The 20,316-nt window shown below is 46.8% G+C and overlaps 1 protein-coding gene across 1 annotated transcript in view; it reads right to left on the bottom strand.

Moving 5' to 3' along the window:
* Window positions 1–20,316, bottom strand: part of NOTCH2 (notch receptor 2) — an 84,375-nt gene that overhangs the window by 50,951 nt on the left and 13,108 nt on the right. Inside the window, exons 3-5 of the mRNA XM_088524416.1 lie at window positions 15,414–15,673; window positions 14,354–14,689; window positions 8,760–8,882 (exon numbers count right to left, since the gene is read on the bottom strand). Of these exons, the coding sequence (XP_088380542.1) occupies window positions 8,760–8,882; window positions 14,354–14,689; window positions 15,414–15,673 (719 nt within the window). The remainder of the gene's footprint in view (window positions 1–8,759; window positions 8,883–14,353; window positions 14,690–15,413; window positions 15,674–20,316) is intronic.

Below are 20,316 nucleotides of genomic sequence, written 5' to 3'. Positions count from 1 at the left end.
TCCTTTAGCTGACACTTTCTGTGGGTATGCCTGTGCTTGCCTTCTTGCCACTTTCACAATATCTCTCTTGGAAATATAATTAAGTGCAGTGTGAACTAGTGAAGGTAGGTCCTTCCACAAAACTTCAAGTACGCTAATTAGACATCATTTCAATGGGAATACAGAAACATATGCCTGGCAAGAAAGGAAGCACAAATTACTCCGAGAAGCTAATACAAGCCTAACCCGACCTTGGTATTTGCAGAGCCTGGGAAATCAGCTAAGTGCAGACTCAGGTTCCGAGTGACCTTGTGCAGAGTAAACAGCCCGTCCATGCGGCGTTTCAAAATTGAAAACCAGAAGTAGAAAAACGGAACAACCTTCAGCTCCAAGTGCTTTTTTGCCCGCTATGAAACTAACTGACTTCCTGTGCGCTTCCCCTTGGAGAAGCTACAGGGAATAAAACGCCCGTTCGCCGCTGCGATCGCTGCCAGTGGCGAGCTCGGCAGGAACGCCGGAGCTCCCCGGAGCCGGGAACACCGGCCTGGGGCTCAAGAGCCCTCAGATAGTTCCGCCTGCCTTGATGAGACGCAGCACGTCCCTCCTGCGAGGGATCTCTATGCTAAAAAGAGCAAAAACCCCACGCATGCTTTTTCGCCCGCAAAGTTTGGAAGACTTCGGTATAAGGTGAAAGGCACCTTATCGAGCCTCAAGAACTGGCTAAGAGATAAGAGAGAGGATTTGTATAAATGGCCCTTTTCAGTTATGGCAGTAGATCAAGGGTGCCACAGCAGATCCCCCCAACACACCGCCGGCAGACGGCACCCATCCCAGGAAAGGCATTTCCATGCCAGCCCGTCTCGTGCGCCGCAGGAAGGGTCTGTGCTGCCCGAGTAACCCAAAGCGCGTGGGGGCAGAGAGCAGCTCATACAAGAGATGGGCAAATCTCCTCAAAAAATGGAAAAGCACAGGAAAAAAAAATGCAACCGACAGGCCTTTTGGTAAAATGCTTATGAAGAACACTTTAATTTCTATGTTTTTGAATATGTATTTGTAAAATAGGTAACTTTAACCAATGGAAAGATCCCTCCTCCCTAAAAAGACTAAGTTACAATTAAAGAACGGATACCAGCACAGGACCATTTAATTAATGGCCTGGAAGGAGATGAAGAGTAGGCAGTGGTATCTTTAACACAGTCATGTTTACGTTAGCCAAGAGGAAGCCCGGGAATCTCAAGCAGACTCAACTAAGTGAGGTTACTGGGAAGACGAGGTTTGATGTGACAAACGCCAAGCAATCACAAGGGTAAACAGACTCCTGTACAAATTGGAGGTCAGACCCTCCTCCAAGAACAACTTTAGCTCGCCTGGAACAAGTCTATGGGGAGCTCACAGCCCCGGCAGAGCCCCCGCGGGGAACGCACCGCGCGGCGCCTTCATACAACACTGCGAAACGGGGGTGCAGGAAGAGTTCAGAGTCCAACGCACCAATGAAGGAGAGAATTCACAAGAATTCACAAGAAACTAATACAGCAAACACCAGCCACAAAAGGAGAATGGTATCCTGGTATCAGTATAATACAAAAGGCTCTTCAGGGAAGATAGAGCAGGGGGCAAAGGACAGGAAAGAAAAGATTTGACCATTTATGTAATTAGCTTTACTGACCCAAGGTATCACCAAAAGCAAAGAACTTCAAACTCCCCTAAAAGAGGCCACATCTTTATACAAGATGAACGCCCAAAGCAAAAAATAAATAATGCTCAGAAAACACACAGAGATCCAATGTTGATACAACCTTTATTTTAAATATGTGCAGAGCCTGAGGGTGCTGTCAATCCCACATCAATGTATGATGGCAGTTCTCAAACCTCTTTGTGATGGAAAGCTCACACTGCTTGTCTAAGGAGAGAGGTGGTTGCTCAACAGCCTGGAGACTTCCAACACTTGCTAAGATACCTGTTACTCCTCATGGAAAATATTCTGTTTTCCCCGGGAAACCAAGTCTGGGGAGGGATGTAAGAGGCCTCTGGATCACATTTAAACTGCAGAGCCATGAAGCCATCACAGGGCTGATGCTGCCAGCCCAGGGACGGCTGCAGACCCCGAGGAATCTGTTGGACTGTACAGTTTGCACCTGCAAGTGCTCCCCCCGGTCACATGCGTTTGGCATGGTTCTTCCCTGCATAAATTCTACAATAGTTCCTCCCGAAAAAAGGGACTGCAGCCAAGTATTTTCCTCCTTTGTAGGAGCTTTCCACAAAAATAAAAGGCATCACAGCCCTAAGAAGGCTCCTTTCCCCCAGGTGCCCACAGTATTTTTTTTTCTATTTGAAATACAGAACCACAGAGCAGAAAAGCACAGAGAACCATTCCCACAGTTTTGTTTTGTTTTTAATGGATCCGCCCTCTTGAGCAATGTCAAAGGCTATCCAAATTACCGTAGTATTTCAGAGTATATTATAGAATTTGAACAATGCCAGCAGAGTAAATAAACCTGTGGTCATTTCGAGTTAAGATGATGGGAAAGCAGGGCTTAATTTCAAAGCCACACCACGAAGCACGCAGTAGAAGGAACAATCATTTACTAGGGATTTTACAGCCTCCAAGCACAACATATTGTGCTCATGCCCTGGTCCACTAAGGATGGCCCTAAATCACTGCACAGCCTCCAGGGCCAGGCGGGGACGGGGCTCTGCTATCACCAAGCAGCAAAGGAGACCTGGGGAAAAACCCCCCGGTGATGCAGCCGTGACCACGAGGTCCACGCGGCCCGGGACGCAGCCCGGGACGGCGGCAGGACGGAGGGGAAGTCACAAGGAATTAGTCACCACCAGTGACTCCCCGTTTTGCCCTTCTGTTAACCTCCCCTAGAAAGCCAAGGGAAATGCCTGGCAAGTGAAAAGGTCTGCAAGGCAAAACCTAACAGCTGGAGCTTAAACTCACACACACGAAAAACAAGCTTCCTCTTCTCAAGGTAGTTCAAAAATGCATCTTTAATAATTATCCAAAGACAAATCACCTCACGCAAAGTATGAGGAAGTGATAGAAACTGCCAGGAAAATAGAAAAGCCAGGTGCAGATAAAAAAGCTGTCACCTATGAGCCTGGTCTCACAGCAATATCCATTGAGCCAGAGCCACCAGAGACCACTCTGGTCTTCTTTGCATTGAAGCCAAGCACATGCAAACCATAATGAAACATTAAAGACAGCCTACCAGGAGATTATTTGACGTTTGACCTCCAAGAGTATTTCCCGGGCTGGAACATTACCAAATGCCAAAGGAAGAGGCAGCAGCACAGTGCAAATTGGATGCTGAGCTCTATCATGAGACCAACTGAGCTGCTACCACCTGAGCTGTGCTATTGTGGACACTTCCTGATCCGCGTTTGTTCCTGGGAAGCGAGAAACAGCATGGAACAAACTAAAGACCGTGGTAGGTGCTCCAGATTCAGACTGGACAAAGCGTTAGCTGCTGGCACCATTTTTAAGGAACTGAAACTGCTCTGGGGCACAGCTGGAATGAAGGATCACAAGAGAAACAAACAGCACCCAGGATGAAACCTGTTTAAAAAACAGATGCTTCAAAATCATTTGCACGTTCAAATGAAGAGCTGCCAGCTCTGGAGCTGGCCACGTGCTCCCTTCTCCCTTTGTATCTGCCAATTCATACATGAAGGAAGAAAGAGAGTCATAATCCCTTCTGGCCCCTGTCCGAGAGCAACATCTCTTGGAGATACTACTGTAGAGATAGCAAAGCACCGGACAACTTGTTCGGATCTGTCTGTGCCAAACTCGACAAGCACCAAAAAGAAAAAAGGCTGCGATGCTTTTGAATATTAATTTGGACAGGCACCAGAAAGTCTGCCACAAGCGGGAAGGGCGACTGCACTTCTTGCGAGCATCCGATGCCGACTCCAAGCACCGGCCCAGATGGAAGGGCAGCTCCGGGCATCCAGCGCGTGCCGAGCGCTAGAGAAAAGGGCAGCCCCAACGGCACCAGCCGGCAGCTCAGGAGCCTTTCTGTACAGCAGGAAGGAAATACGGACCTTCATTTAGGTGACTGGCATGTTCAATACTGCAAGGTTTGAGATCAGTGCTTACTGGCAGATTTAGTTCCAATAAATTTCAAGGCTGTAAGTATCCTAGCAAAGAACAACTTTTTAAACATTAGCCCAATTTGTTACTGTATGTTTTCTGATACAGAGGCTGGTAGAGAAGGAAAAAAAAAAGTTGTATTTGGCAAAGAAAAAAGGTGAGAAAGAGAGAAAGAGACAGAGGGAACACAAAATACCAGAGCATACGATCTTACATAAAAATGTTAAACATTAGCCTTTTGATGTTTATCCTCCCTTATAAGCAATGAAAATTCACGGCTGCCAGAGTTTAAGGCCTGGATTTTCAAAGAAAACCAAGGTAGAGAACAAATCTCACTCTAATTAAATCAGAATTGAACCCTTAACCCCCCCACATTGAAAATTCCTGCCTGGAGCTCTGCAGAAAAAACCCTTGTGCTTGTGTTCACGAGCATATGACCAAGCTACCAGCCATTTTAATTAAAAAGAACTGCCCTCCTGCCTGAAGAGGTGTTTTTTTTTGTTGTTTTTTTTTTTTTTTTGCTGAAGACAAACATTTGCTTCTCAAGCCTGCTTCCAATCCTGCAGTTATTTGGTGGAGTCAGCTTTTAGCACAGCGTGCTTCCCTCCAGACAAAGGTCCCTGGATTTCAGCAATCTCCAGCTCACCAGAGCCCCCTTCTCAGGCCAAAGCAAAGGCTGAACTAATACAACAGCCACGGGAGCTTCATTTCCCAACCGCAGGGCTAGGAACGAAAGGAAGCCAGGAGGCCAAGCCAGAGAGTGAGGCAAGAGAACGTGGCTCTTCCAGAAGAGCCCTCCGAGCGCAGACATCGCGTGTGGCCCCAAACCCACGCTCATCCCGAGGCAGCAAACAGTGCGAAACAGCACAGAGCTCCGTGCAGGATCCAAATCCCAGCAGGTTCTGCTGTGCTCCATTCCAGAAAAGTTATTAAGGTCAGATGCAGACTCCGAACTCTTACAAACATTGCACAGCTACGCGGGACTCCTCAGCTAAGCAAAGCAAATGCATTTGCAGTGTTTTACAGAGCTAATCACTCCAGGACCCAAGCTCTAAAGTCACCTTCACAAAAGGCTCCCTGGGTTAGATTAAGAGAGCAAACAGGTGCATTTGAATGAGCCTGATTTCTTCATGTGAGCTGTAGAGGCTGATGGAGCAGCCTCCAAACCCTGACATGGTTTCCCTGCCTTCCTGCTCACAGCGCTGCCCTCGCTACCCCCAGGGCTTTCCCTGCACCAGTTCATCCCCACACTGCACTGAGAACCATGTGAATTTCTGATACGCTTGTGCAGCGCACATAGTGCCTTGAAAGGACACAAGGAATGCTCAAAAATAATAATTAAAAAAAAAAAATCAGCTCATGATCAGCCAAAGAGAGGATCTGGGGAAGAGTCTGCCCTCTGCCATGCCAAAGAGACTGCCTGGCTGATTGCTAACTCAGGAGTTGGCAATCACTCGAATTACAAGAAACATGAGAACCTGGGAGGTTACAAAAACATATTAGTGACAGCAGGAATTTCTGGTCATTGTGTCTGAAAGGCGAGATTTTTATCTTCCTGGGGAGGAGGAAAAAAATAAAAATAAAAAGGCTGCAAAGGAGAAAGAGAAGGACCAGACTGCGACAGAAAGGGAGCAGCCATCTCTGTTAAAGGAGCAGGAAACGAGGCTGAACACAAAGAGCCTCCAAGGCTGCATTCCAGTTCCAAGCCGAAGGGACACACGTTTCCGTGCTCCAGCCTGCCACCTGTGTGGGAATCACTGCTGCCACGAGGAGCCGCGACAGCCTCGGTGTCGGCAGGGGATGCTTGGACACTGCCTTCCACGAGAGCCGCAGCGAGGAATGCAGCTGCCCTCCGTGTCAGCAAACAGGCTGAACTGCCGTGCGCAACGCAGAGACCGTCCAAACTGAGACTGCAAACCACTCGATCTGAACCTTTCCAGGATTACTTGAAAAATAACTCTTAAACTGCAGAAGAAGTGTTACAAAGACTGTCTAACTATGCAGTAAAAGTATTTTGTAAGATTTAACAGTCCTTTGATTTTAGACACATGGGTTGGGGCCCCTTCTCTCTTTCTGTTATTAAAGTACCACCCAGTGTCCTCTAAAGTCAAGGTCTCAGCTGAGGCTTTGGTTTTCTGTAGTGTTGACTCTCCCACAGCTCACTTTTCACAGGGCTCTTGCATTACAAGCAGATTTCAGAAATGTTGTTTGCTCCCTCCTCCTCCCTGCCCTTACCTTGGAGATGATTTACAGCGCCATAAGCTGTGTTTTTGCAAAGGATGGGCCTGCACTCACATGACACTTCCCACCTGTGAGAAGCTCCTTTGCTGTAGTTTCTTCGCTCCTCTCAGATTCATCAGTAATTTAATCTTGAGAAGTCTAATTTCTCCCTAAACTATTCTTACCTGCTGTTTAAACATTACAAACAGCCTGTTCTGTTGCCTTGGCACTCAAGGTGTCAGCGTGCCCAGCAAGGATGTCTCACCTTACTGTGGGTCACACCTCGCTATCCTGTGGCCATGCTGGAGACAGACTATGATCCTGCATGTCTCTTCTGGAAAGTACAGGAAAGTGCCTGAAACCCATCCAGAGAAAGAAAAGGCCACTGAGATGACCAAGGAAAGGATTTGGGGTCACCACGGGATATCATCACTTGCCCACATATTTACTGGGCAAAAGGAAATTTATGGATATTATAAACCAATTCTTGCAGTCCAGCTGGCCAAAAGCTTTTCCGTTAACTGGCTTTTCAGGAAAACTGCACAGAGGAAGCCCCAAATACAGCCATCCATTCTCACTGTTAGCCTTGAGCCTCCAAAAACACTCGGGTGAGCGGAAGTCTGGGGGACTGGTTACTGCCAAGACATCCTGTGGAAATGCACACAGAGCCACTGCCCTGTATATGGCAGCTGTACTACAGCATATGCAGAGATGACATGAAAATATGTGCCGGCTACTTGACTACAATACTCACCTTTTAATTTGAATGCCAAAACTGAAACTGCCTTTTAGACAAGGTAATTCACAGCAGAAGAATCCTCCAAGCACACAGCATCTACTGGTGAGCCCACGGGCAAAAGAAGGATGGCAGAAGATCAGGCCACAACGTGGACCTCATGATTCTTCCCAACACTGGTCAGGCAGGGCCATAAGGGGTTTGGAAGCAGGAACCACCCACTGCACTGAGCTTCAGCCTTTAATCAGACAGACCATCTACCACAAAAGCAGAGAGAGTCACGGCCCAAGCCCCGAGCTCTCCGCCAGGTGAGCTGCAGAAGTTTTGTCCCTTGCAGGGAGCAGCCACTCACCCAAAACCTGTAAACCAAGCGATGTTTATGGTGCCTCAGCAAGGCAGATTAGCCCCTCTTGAGCTTTAACCTCATGCTGCAAAGCATTGATGACCCATCCTATCCCCTACGCTGCAGGGAGGATCCAGAGATGACTTTAAAACAGAGAGAAGCTAGAAGCCCCAGCAGGGCTTACAACTAGGGCAGTGTGGAACAAGACTTGCAGGGTCACTGCGGGGCTGTCTGCTCCTGGTCCCTGCTCTCTTGTTTTGTTTTCCTTTGCGGGTTTCACTTTCCCCGAGCTCGCAGCTCACGCGCCAGCAGAGAAGAAAGGGCGCTTGCTCATCAAGGGCAGCACTAATTTTCTCCCATTTACACCACCTTTTAAAGAGTTACGCAAGCAGCGGTGCACTGCAGTTCTTTCATGTGGTTTTAAATTCATTTAAGGATATATAAAATTTTAAAGTTAATGAGTATTTTTTTTTAAGCTGACAGGCCTCCTTCACAGTTGATGAGAACTGTTTTATAAGAAAGATGCTCTCAGAATAAAGCTAGACTAACATGAAATCTCTTCAGCAGGCAAGCTCCTCACATTGAATTGTCCGAGCTACCAATCACTAGAGATGTTCAGATTTAAAACAGTAATACTGTCTGCATACGGAATAAAATGTGTTTAAGGTTCTCCGGAACCTGAGGAGCTAAGTTATGTTAGTTCCGCAAAATAAGTAAATAAGAAGAAAAGACACAGTTAAGTATAACCCAGTTTGCCAGTTTTAAGGTTGTCTCTTCACCTACAGTTTTGAAAGGAGGGCAAAATTACGCTTAACTGAAACAGTGTGCCAGCTAAGAGCAACAACTGTGACTCAAAAAAAAAAATCCCCAAAACCGGAGGTATTTGTTTATTTTTGAGGTAGGGAGATATTTTGTGCCTGAAGATGAAACAATTTCCTGTAAACTGCTTCTTCACGTCAAGCATAACACTTCCCTGAAATTCACATTTTTTCCACATAGACTCTAGGTAAAGCAGACTCATTTATGAAGCAAAAGCAGCTTTGCCAGCCAGAGAACTCCAGTTAAAACCCCAGACACAGCAGAAAAATAAACTTCCCACACACGCCCTTTTTTCCTCTTCCCTCCCATACCCCTAGCTACATTATTCTAGATTTGCCTGGTTCTGCAGCAACGCTACCACATGAGGATTGTTATGCTGGGTTAAATATATCCCAAATGTTTCAGCTTCATTGACATCTCCCCCACGGATTTCACAGCGCAGATGCAAGCGACAGTCAGACACTTAAAACCTATATACCGTGCTATATATTGGTGAAGGCCGTGAGTGCAGCATGTCATTCCCAAAGTTAGCCCAGCCCATCCAGAGGCATTTTCTAGGTACATACCTGTCCACTGCGGCGGGCAGCGGCAGTTGTACGTGTTCACGCCGTCCACACATATCCCCCCGTTTTGGCAATTATGGTTTGGGCAGTCATCGACGTTCCGCTCACAGATGCTTCCCTCAAAACCTAGAGGAGGCAGAAAATCCAGAGAGTGAAACGGACTTTCAAGTCTCTTCTGAAGAGAATTAACAGGGCCTGAGTAGCCCTGCAGAAAGCCTGACACAAGCTGTGCTCTCCATACATGATCAGTTGGGTTATATTTTGACATCGCAGTTCTCAGGTTTACCAGTAACACACCAACCTTGCCATTTCTGTTGCATGAGACAGCTATTTATCAAAGTACAAGTGGATGCATGTTAATGTGGATGAATAAGTAATTCCAGAATGCAGAGATTAATTTAAAACATCAGCTTTGCCTCTTCACTGCTTTGGAATGCACCATTAACATGAGACAGGCCTTTCATCCCAAACCCCGTCTTTAACCGCCCTCTGCTTTTAATGCCCCACTCCAGACAGTTCCCCAACATCTGCGTCAAGTCAGAGAGACCCTCTGAACAACATCTGGTCGCACACAGATCCCGTTACGTGGCAGGGAGGCTGCGGCCGCCAACCTTTGTCTCAACTTCTCCAGACTACAGCTGCTCTAAATTGAGACACCTGAAAAGATCCATAGCAATTCCCACCCCAGAGTCCCCAGCACTGCAGGTAAGAGCCACAAGGCAAGAGGAGCACTGTTCCTTAGCCATAAGAAGTGCTATACGACCCACAAGCAAGGAGGACTTCTCTGAAACACCGAACACCACACACCACCGGCCTGTAACACCACCCTGCCCTGTTGCTTTGAAGCCTCCCTCCTTCACTCAAGATCCTGCAGGCCTCATGACAGCAGGGAAGGCAAAAGCCAGGAAGAAACGTGACAAGCTTGGTCTGAAGTCAACTCACTGCAGTAGGTCGGCCATAAAACACAAAACAGGAGTGTCCTAAACTTGCTTTTGAGCTCAAGGGGAACCACCCCAATGACCACATGCTCCACATATGCTGGCAACGTGATCAGCACGGAAAAGCACCCAGAAGCAAGAGCTCACAGGGTTTTAGCTCCTGTCATCTAAGCTTGAACTTGACTTACCCTCCTTTCTAGTAAGTACTTGATAAGAGGCATCTATTTAAAACCATCTCGTCACACTGCAAGACCCAAAGATTGAACAAAATTACAGTATGAGAGTCATTGCATTGGTAGATCCTCATCAAGCCACTGCACATTTCCTTACATTTTCACCAGCTATACTGAAGTCCTCAAGCACCTTACACAAACACATGAAGCCATTAATCCACCTCAAAAGCAAGATAACACTACAGGAGGGAAACAGAAACCATTCTCTTACAAAGGGATGTAGTAAAAAGATTCAAGAGTTGTGAAACGTAGCCAAGTGTGTTTATCCAAAGATATCTCCGAAGGAAAGGAATCAGAAAGGAGGGAGATGTTGACAATGACACTATTTGAGTGTACAGCTGAAAAAAACACAAGTTTCCTTTTTGGTAACTTCCCAACTCCCAAATTCCCTTCATTTCTTTCTTGCGCTGAAGAACAACTTTAGCTCTGGTTCAGATCATCTAGAAGGTTTAACTGCAAACTCTTTCCGTTTGGTTGAAGCCTGATACACACTACAACATTGTGATCTGCTCGGTTTGTAAATAAAGTCATCCTAAGGAAGTTTAGCTGTCGTTTTGAGCTGTGGCAGTTTTGAGTCAAAGCACCTATATCTGAGCATTACAAGCATTAAGTTCCTCCAAGACACGTGAGCAGAACCCCTCATTTTTCACAAACTGGGTCCCTGGATGTGATTTTGCAGTTACATAATCTGAATCTCTTCCAGAAGGCCAAAGAGTTCACAGCTTCGATGTGTTTGGACACCTGACCCGGCTTCCTGCTCGCCCCATGCTGGGGTTGACGTGTTGTCCTTTGCTTTCTCATTCTCCCTCTGAGGGAACAGTCTGCAGCACGCGGCCTGACTCCTGCTCTGCATCCCCAAGCACCGAAAACCGGGGAATGAGAACCTCAAGGGGGAAAGAGTTCAGTTCACACAGCTAATGGCATATTCCTCCTTTAGTGCACAAAGAGGGGTGAGAATAGAAAAATATACTCTGAAGTCGGTTTACTCCAAAGTTTAAAGGAATTGCCTTAGCCTTCTTTGCACCCACATACAGAAAAGCGAGCCTGCACCCCAGACTTCCTGCAGGACCATTCAGCTGTGGGGGCAGAAAGTCACCCGAACATCAGTTCCAAGTTATTGACAGGCTGTGGCGTTGCTGACCAGAAAGGAGGCGCCTCAGCGGAGAGCATTAGTGCCGACCACATCGTTCCGACGCGCGCGGCTCGGGCACCCGGGCTGCTCGGTAGGAGCTCAGCGCCCCGCGGAGCAGCAGCGCACGGGCCCGGCGGCACCGCGGAGCCGCGACGCTCGCGGCCGCGCAGCGCCGGGAGGCGACTTCCTCTTTCCAGGAAGTGCTCCGGTTCCCATAAACAGCCTGCTGGGCTTTGACAGATAGTTTCCTGAACGAGCTCTTGGAATTCCCTAGGGTTCTTATCTTAGTTAATGGGTAATTATTTTGATGGATAACAATGAATAATCACTTTCCCAGCTAAGAACTTCCTCTATTGACTTGTTTAACATTCCACTAATGGTTAGCTGCCAAAAGAGCTCCTTTTTTGTCAAATATTTGCAACTACGAGCTCATTTTGTATTTTAAAGGAGTTAATCCTGCAGGTTACACCTCCCTCACAGTAGTATTTATTACTACAGCTATCTTATGACTCACCCAACATGCTTCTCATCCACAACTTTGTTTTATTTAAAATCCATAAAGATATGGCTATGGTAGATGGATGCAGAACAACAGGTTACCTTTCATACAGGCAGAGTATGGACAGTACAGATAGCTCTTACACTTGCCACTAAATGCTGACATATCCCAATACACATGACTTTATAGGTTATCGAATGCAAGTTTTGGTTTGTGTAAATACACAAGTGAATTGAAAAAATATCTACATAACCAGTGCTCATGCTACTGTCAAAAAAGCTGTTCCTACATTTACAAAAAAAAAAAAAATAAATACAATTCACTTGAAGTAAGAGTGGTCTTGTTCTGGTTTAAGTGAGAGCACAACCACTTGAGCAGTTTCCATTACTGATGAAAAGGATACACACAGAGTATCTACTATTAATAGAAAAAAAAAAGTAAACTTCAGTATTTCTGTGGAAAAGAGCATATCAGAAGATACTAAAGAGAACATCTACAGGAAACCAGAACCCATTTCAGCACGTGTTCAGGAGTGACTTTGTTATGCTTAAATTGCTGATCAGGCATAATCCGTTTCTTCAAAGCAGCAGCACAGGTCACAAGATGCAAGGTCTTACCAAAAAACATCCCAGCAGTTCAAGAGGTTACGACCTGTTGTCTCTACCCCCATAATGCTGGGCTATGTTAACATCTTAAGCCAGTCCAGAAAGACGGACTAGAGCAATTCCATTTATAGCCACAGTGTCATCAGCACTGCTCCAATGTGGACAGGGAATCTAAACAGGAATTCCTATCCCATGATCTCGGCCCTCTCTTCCACATCAAGGGGACTTGTTCCAATATTCCCAGCGTGTGACAGGCCACCATTTCTCTTCTCTGTTGACCTCCTATTCCCAGACAAATCCCTTCCCAGCACTCCAGAAATTTCATGGTACACACTTGAAGGTAAGGGGGAAGAAATGGCTGGGTGTGTTGCACTTATCAAAGAGGCATTTTGACCTCTCCAACCTCTCCTTTTTTTGCTCTTTTTCATATGACTACTTTTAAAAATAAAGTTAACAAAACACAGCCAACTTAAATACAGGAAACGCAGAAATGAAGGCTCTCAAAGCAGCATTAACTCACCCACATTATTCATGTTGTGTAACAAGTCCAAAAACACAACTCATAATCCAAAATATGTGTGAGCAGCAGTGTGGGTGTGTAACTGTTACTATAGTAATCTCCTTTTCATTTCCTGACCATAGCTTGGCCAGCCCACACACTTGTCTAATGGAAATGTGCTCTTACCCAGTCTTGCATCCCTCCAAGAGGGTCATTAATGCAAACAGCACTGTCTTACAGGACTAAGTCCCTTATACTTTATCCTCTGCTCCTCCTCCTCCTGTCACGCTGCTTCTGCAGGATATCTTACATACTTTACACTGGCTAAAGGGATTTGAATTTAAGAAAATTCTGGATTTCAGTAATTAAACTAGTCAAGTCTTAATTCAAAAATACCCAGCTTAGTTTCCTTTTAAAAATATGTAACAGGAAAAGGCAATAAGTTCCCTGAAAAAGCAACAATTCACTAGGATGTTAAATTTTCTTAGATTCTAGGTGTTCAAGCATTGTTTCTTCAAGCACAGTTAGAAACAGCTGCTTTCACACAAAGGCAAAGATGAGACAACTTTCTATTTTAAGACAAACTTTCCTAAATTTGTTTAAGTCACATGTTTGCTCAGACTACCCTGAAATTTGTTGTGCAGACACCAGTTAAGGTTGGCAACACGCATTAAAGGTCACTTGAGTCAGCACTTCAATACAAAGGTCTCTCAGAAGAAAGAATTTCTCACAATTTCTAAAGACCCTTTCTGCACTTACCTAGGGCTCTAGGTAACTTCTGGAGAATCCAGTCTCTTGACATTCACCCTAAATAGTATATGGCAGCTACATCTTTCATATAAACAGTAACAACAACAAAAAATGTGTAAGGGAAAAGAGTTTTCTAGATTACCACACACTAAGCGTTGGTGTGCCAGACTGCAATGCACTCAGGGAGGAAGTCTAGTCAAAAGAATTTCCAAACAATTAGTTTCCCATGGGTTGAATCACTCTCAGTAAAATATCTGCATCCTCTAAAACCCCCAATGTACACAGAATAGTAGTGTGGTCAGTATGACAACTGCAGGAGGAGCAGCAAGGCAGGATGAGCACGTTAGGCTTCTAAGTGAGTGGGATCTGATCATTTGTAAAGACAGGTGTCCTTGGCAAGTAGAGCCCACCTCGACATACAGATCCAAATTAGCACATGATCCTGTATAAGAGCATAATCCCTGATGAGGATGAACTCAAAACAGATAAAGTTACCAGAGAAAAAGCAGGCATAACTTACCTGAGGGCTGTATGAGACAGAATATAGGGTCAGTTAGAAATAATACCCCATAAGATTTGGAGGAATGGGAAAGAATGGAACAGGAACTAGCATCCTCTAGGGACAGAGAAAGACCAACACTTGACTTTCTTAAAACTTTGAAAAAAAGTTAATTATGGCCTGTGTTGACACAAACCATGTATTTATAGGCCTTCAAAGTCTTTATATACCATGGTATTTAGCACTCTTGCAGGGCATGAGGAGATAACCAAATTCCTCCAATCTACATGATAGCTTTTACCTCACTGCCTTGCTGACATTTCTCCTTTAACTCCCATATTACACCAGCATCACACAGAAACTCCAGGGGCTTTCAGGAGACTCCAGCCTGAATCCAATGACGGGACTACAAAACCAAGCACTCTGAAGAAAAAGCGTTTACCTGGCAGACAGTTGCACTCGAAGGTGAAGTCACTGGTCTGATGGCAGGTCCCCCCGTTCATGCAGGGCGAGGGCGAACACGGCACGTAGGGGCTCTCGCAGCGGTGCCCCGTGAAGCCCGGCTTGCACTGGCATCGGTACGAGCCAGGCACGTTGACACAGGTCCCCCCGTGCTGACAGAGGGCTGAAGTAGCACATTCGTTTACATCTATCTCACACCTCTGGCCAGTATAGCCAGGTGGACAGATGCAGGAGAACTTGTTCCCGGATACTGTGCATGTACTTCCATTGGCACAAGGCTGAGACGTGCAGGCATCAATCCACTGGCAGTCCCTCCCTGGGAAATCAAGGCAGAGCATTACGTTAATAAGAAACCAATCTGATGCAAAATAGTATTTCCTTCATGCTACCTCATAACTATGTAGGTGAAGATTTAGTACACCAATCATCTAAATTAATTTTCCTGCAACACGTTTATGTATGCCTGCATTTTATAGTATTATATTTGAAACAAAAATCAACTTGCTGGTTACAGTAAGAAATTGTTTTACAATTTGGTGTACAAACTGTTCTACGATTTACAATTGCTTTACATTTATACGGTAGCAGCAAAATATAAGATTTCATAATTTCTAAGAAATAAAGCAAGACCCGAAATCATGCTGCACAATGACATTTCAGTCAGTCAGTCTGCATCCCATTCGAGAACAAACAGAGCAAGTTTCCATATTCCCACTCAGGCAAGAATAAAACTTTTCCATAGAGACATTTTGCTGGCCAAGTTCACTTCGTTTTTTTCTAGAAGGTAGACTATGCTTTGGAAACGCAACAGCCATTCCACAGTCAGTTTTTCCTTGTGGAATTGCCTCCCCGTGTCAGTGCAAAGGGCAGGCCGTTTGATTTGCCTACCCCTTATCCCCCTTTTTTGGCCATCGTGTCATACGCGCTTCCTCGCGTGTCCCATGCTGGAGCTCTGGGCGCGTATGAGGAACGGCCCAGAGCGCCCCAGGACGCCCCAGCTCACAGCACGGGGAGCGTGCAGGGAGCGATGCCGAGCCCACCTGTGTACCCCGGGGCACAGGCACACTCGTAGCTCTCCTGGCTGTGGGGATGGCAGGTTCCTCCGTGCAGGCAAGGCTGGGACACGAAGCAGACGTGCGACTCGGAGTACTGACACTCCTCTCCGCGGAAGCCGGGGGCACATCTGCACGTCGCCTTTCCTATGAGGGACGTCGTTTCACAGGTTCCCCCGTTCCTGCAGGTGTTGTTCTCGCAGGGGTTCCTGTACTGGCAGTAGTCTCCCAGAAAGCCTTCCCGACACCTGCAAGAGAGAAGGAATGACTTGCAGCACACATATCTCAAGCACCGCGCTCCTGGGGACGCACCAGGAACTACCACCTATTGCCACATCTGTGCAGTAACGCGACATCCCTTCAAAACTGAAGCCCGAGCATCAAAAGAACTGCTGAACAATATTTTTCCCCATCTTTTTCAGAGCAAAACCAAGCATTTTAATAAGAACTATTAGCACCAGGCAAGATCCAGCTTCGGAAGGTAGTTACAAAGCCTGCACAAACGCAGCGCCCAAGGCCTCACCATGCCCAGCAGATCCCCCCCAGCATTCCCGTGGGATGGGAACACGGTGCTCCCTGCGGGCTCCCACGCTCCGGCGGCTCCCACGGCGGGACGGGGACACCCGGCTAGCTGGAGCTGGGGCAATATTTTATACAAAGCCCCGCAATGGCAGAATAATTGCGGCTATCTCTTCTCCAACCTAAGCTTGTGTCAATACAGCCTGACTGCGCTTGTCAGCCGCAATCCATCTTCTGTTTGGCCTTTGTACTGGGAATTTTTCCATTTAATTTCCAGTGGCACAGGACCCCAGGAAGCATGCAGGCAGACACCACCTGCGTGTCATTCACTCCTCCCTCAGCTTCTTTCAGGTAGCAGATAGCTGCAAGATTATGAGAGACCCCAAAATAAAAAGGAACACACACATACACCTCGAACGGGACTGTCGACTTGCAGGGTTTTCCTGCAGTCCACAGCTGCCTGCTTTAACTGATAAGTAATCTAAGATACACAGAGCTTGTGTGAGAGAACATTTTCTTACTCTCCCCGAGTAAGCAAGGCGGCCCACAACCCCTGCTTTACTACTGCCAAGTCTTAGATCTAGAAAGAAAACGTTTGAAGCATCTTCCCCAAAATAGGGACTAATCCGGGAAAGAAATACTCCATTTTAGAGCTCTTCAGTGAGTGGAAGGTGAATTCCCAACGTGACAGTTTGCACACCTGAAGTTCTTCTGGCCAAAGAGCAAATGAGATTATTTACACCCAAAAATTTCATGGCACAAGCATTATTGGGCCGCTTTATAGGTCTGGTGCCTGCTCTTTAAGAAGGAAGATAAAGAATTCAAATAAATTCAAAGAAGTGAAAAGTAGCAATACATACAAAATCCCTGACACCATGAAAGGCTCAGGTCCCTCAGTCTATTTAATCAGAGAGAAAAGGGAAGAAGATACTTGATCACAGGCTGAAAGTACACAGAAAGAAACTAAGATTTACAATTCCCAGGCTAGAAGCTGCAGCAGTAACAGGACTCAGCAGCCAGAAGTTCCAGTTAGATACATTCAAATTAGAAACAGGACAACATCCCCATCTTCGTACATGTACTTAAATATGGTTTTTCAACAGCGTAAGTAAACTGCTGGGATAATCTAATTAAGGTTGCAGTGGAATTTCTCCATGACTTATGCTTTAAAAGAAAAAAAAAATCAAATTAGTTGTTTTACAAAGCACATACACATAGTGCAAACAAAGCTATTCACAGAAGTATTATCTAAGGTATGCAAGAGGTCACTACTAGATGACCACAACTGTGTTTTTCCTTATGTTTAAATCCATTAACCTGGTTTAGCCATAAATTTAAAGCAACTGAGCCATATAATAGCTGGGTGTAATCATAACTTGCTATTCCCCACATCCAAATTCGTGTCCTTTCACTTAATACTTGCAACCTCGCATGCAAGAATTGAGACGGAAGGAGGGATTTAGAGGGCAAGGCAGCATTAATAAAGCGGCGCAGAGGGAACCGCGGGCCAGAGCAGCACGTACAGAAGAGGCTCCGGCTCTCGCGCCACCCTCTGTGCAGCAGCGCGGGGCTGCCCCCGCGCACAGAGCGCGGTCTGCGTCTGCCCCGGACCCAAATTCGGGCACTTTGGCAAGTTTCTGACGTCCCAAAGTGCTCCTGGGAACGCTTGATGCTGGCACCAACAGGCCTTCCCGTGCCAGAAGCAGCGGGGCGGCTCCTCCAGCTCGGGCTCTCTATCCTTGGAGAGGAAAACGCCCTCGGGAACACGCTGCAGGGGAAGGCCAGCCCGGGCATGGCGGCACCGCGGACGGAGGCGGCCCCTGCACCCCCACTTTGTGCTCCGCTTGGAGAAGCGCTGGACCACGGAGCTCGCCAGCCTCCCCGGCAGCAGCACCGGCCTTTTGGAGCGTCAAAGAACAAAACCCCCCTCTACGGTCCCGGTTTTCTGCCACGTCTCCCGTGCCCAACACTCGCAGGCACAAATCCCAGTAATTTACTTCTCAATGTTGGTGTGGGCAAAACTGCAAATATTTGCCCTGCTATTCATGTTGGGCACCAGATTGGTTCTATAAAAATAGAGGCAAACACTGAAAAAATCTGGGTCTCAGTCCAGTCTTTTTAAAGGATATGATTATCTGCTCTATTCAGAGCCTCAGCAGCAACTCCAGCTTCCTCCGCTTAGCCAGAGTTGGTCCTCATCCCAAGTCACTCTTTCAAGTTCTCAAAAAAAGAAAAAAAGCCACTTGTCTACCAGAGCAGCTTAAAATTGTAGCAGCTTGTGTCAGCTCCAAAGGACATGCTCAGAACAGGAAACCAAATCTTTTCCAAATAAAAGCCACTGTTTCTCCTCAGTTTTCCATCTGATACTCAGAAACGGCAACAGGAAGATGAAGTTTGTTCTGGCACTTTCTGGAAATACATGCGCTCTCTTAACCTACTTCAGCAGGAATTTAATCCTTTAAGAACAAATTTCACATAGGGCTCGATTCAAATCATGATTTCTGAAAGCTAGAGAATTTGAAATGGGAAAATGTCCTGTGGGCTGCATCAGCTACGCAGCTGCTTCTAATTAAAGCTTCTCCTTTACTCTCCCTGGGCTACTTTCCAGCACAAATACTTTAGTCAGAACTCAACCCTTTTTTTTCCCTCCTCTTTTCAGCTCCAGTCTGTATCTGCCTTAACGCAGGCTCTCGTGGAGCTGCACAAGAGACGTAAAAGCAAAATGCAGGTATATCTATCCCGGTCTGAAGCACCCATGTATGCACAAAGCTACGCTCGCTCCAACAGGCTACTGCTACCAGAACACACAAGACGCACAAAAGTTGCGGGTTTGGGGTTCTTGTGCCACAAAACTACATTGAAGTTTCTTCCCAAAATGGAGGTTTTTGGAAGTCTTTTGAAAAACGTGTCTGTTCTACTGGAAAGACCTCCTCCGCTGCCATGCTGCATTTGCCTGGGCACATTCCTCAGGAGAGCCTACTTAAATGCATTTTAATACCCTGCTTTAACCAGTCTTCTCAATGTTTGATTTTCATGGGAGTTTCCTATTCAGGCCCACTGATATCATCTGGAGATGCACAGAAGGAAGCAGATGGTTCTAATTTGAGACGCGCGGGGAAGAATTTCCTCCTAGTCTCGCTTCTCCCCCCAGCCCCGGGGCTCCCTTTGCTTCGATTGGAAAATGCTTCGATGAAGAAAAAGAACCAACGCAGCCCGGTGACTAACGTGAGAAGGGTCTCGACTCTTCTGCTGCAGATTTTAACCAGACTTCCTTCTGGCTGCCGGCTGGCAACTCCCACACCTACGCCTCCTCTCGGGAGGCAGAACAGGATTCTCTGGTTCTGTCTTTTCGAGCCCTTCCTTCCCATGTCTCAAGGCTCCCGCTCGTGCGTCATGCGTCCGTGCAAACTGCGGGATGGGACGGCCCCGCTCCCGCTTTTAAAGCTGGACCCGACTGCAGTTTCTGACGCTGCAGGGGCAGCAACTAAAGTTTGGAAGGTCAAGATTTCAAGCATTTTTTGGCCACCCGAGCCCTGAACAGTTTCTGGTCTGAACACATCAGCCACCCTAGAAAATTCCAAGCAAGTGACTCAAATTGCTACTCGCTATCCCCAGTCTGGAGAGGTGCGTACGTTCCCTCTTCTCCTCTGCCCCATCTCTAGGGTCTTCTCTGAACTTTTGGAAGGAAAAAGGAGACGGAAAAGGGCAGCTCATTCTCAGAATGGGAGAAGTTTTCCACTTGTGCATTAAGCTTCTTCAGGAACACACTCATCCTGCTGCAAGGCCGCCGATGGATATTCCCCACTGACTGATCTGGGACCAAATAGTCCCTCGAGATAGATCCTGAGAAGATATCCAGAGCACTTTCTGAAGCAGTTTTGCAAGCCCAGCTCTTGCCTTCAGACTTGTAAGTCCTCAAAAATGAACTCCAAGATCTAAGAAGACCCAGCTGGAGAGAAAGGTAGGACAAAATCCTTGGAAGAGGGCTGCAGTTGCAAAACAGGGTCAGCAGTCCCATATTGCTGCTGCTTTGAGTCAGCAGGTTTAGAGGCGCTCCTGCTACCAATCCGCACTTGAGAGAGGAAAAAACACATCAGGCAAATTAAAAGTCTTCAGAAAAGGTGAGAAGGAGGGGCACAGGAGCACACGAGCGGCACGGAGCACCCCTGGGCACAGGAGATGCCCGGAGGGGATGGTCCCCCCAGCTGCCGCAGCAGCCCCGTGCCCGAGGGAGCCCAGGGCTGCTACGGCACAGCGGGAGCCCATACATGCACTGTGTCACAGCAGGGCTTGGGCTCCCTGGGGTCACGCAACATGCAACACTCCCAAGGTCAAAAATTCAACCTAAAAGCCCTTAAAGCTTGAGCAGTAG

The sequence above is a fragment of the Tinamus guttatus genome, unplaced genomic scaffold (assembly GCF_059628265.1).
Source record: "Tinamus guttatus ecotype Peru unplaced genomic scaffold, ASM5962826v1 Tinamus_guttatus_pri_ptg000211l, whole genome shotgun sequence".
Classification (NCBI taxonomy): domain Eukaryota; kingdom Metazoa; phylum Chordata; class Aves; order Tinamiformes; family Tinamidae; genus Tinamus; species Tinamus guttatus.
Note: the sequence above shows the minus strand (reverse complement) of the source record. Positions and strands in the feature narration are given on the sequence as shown.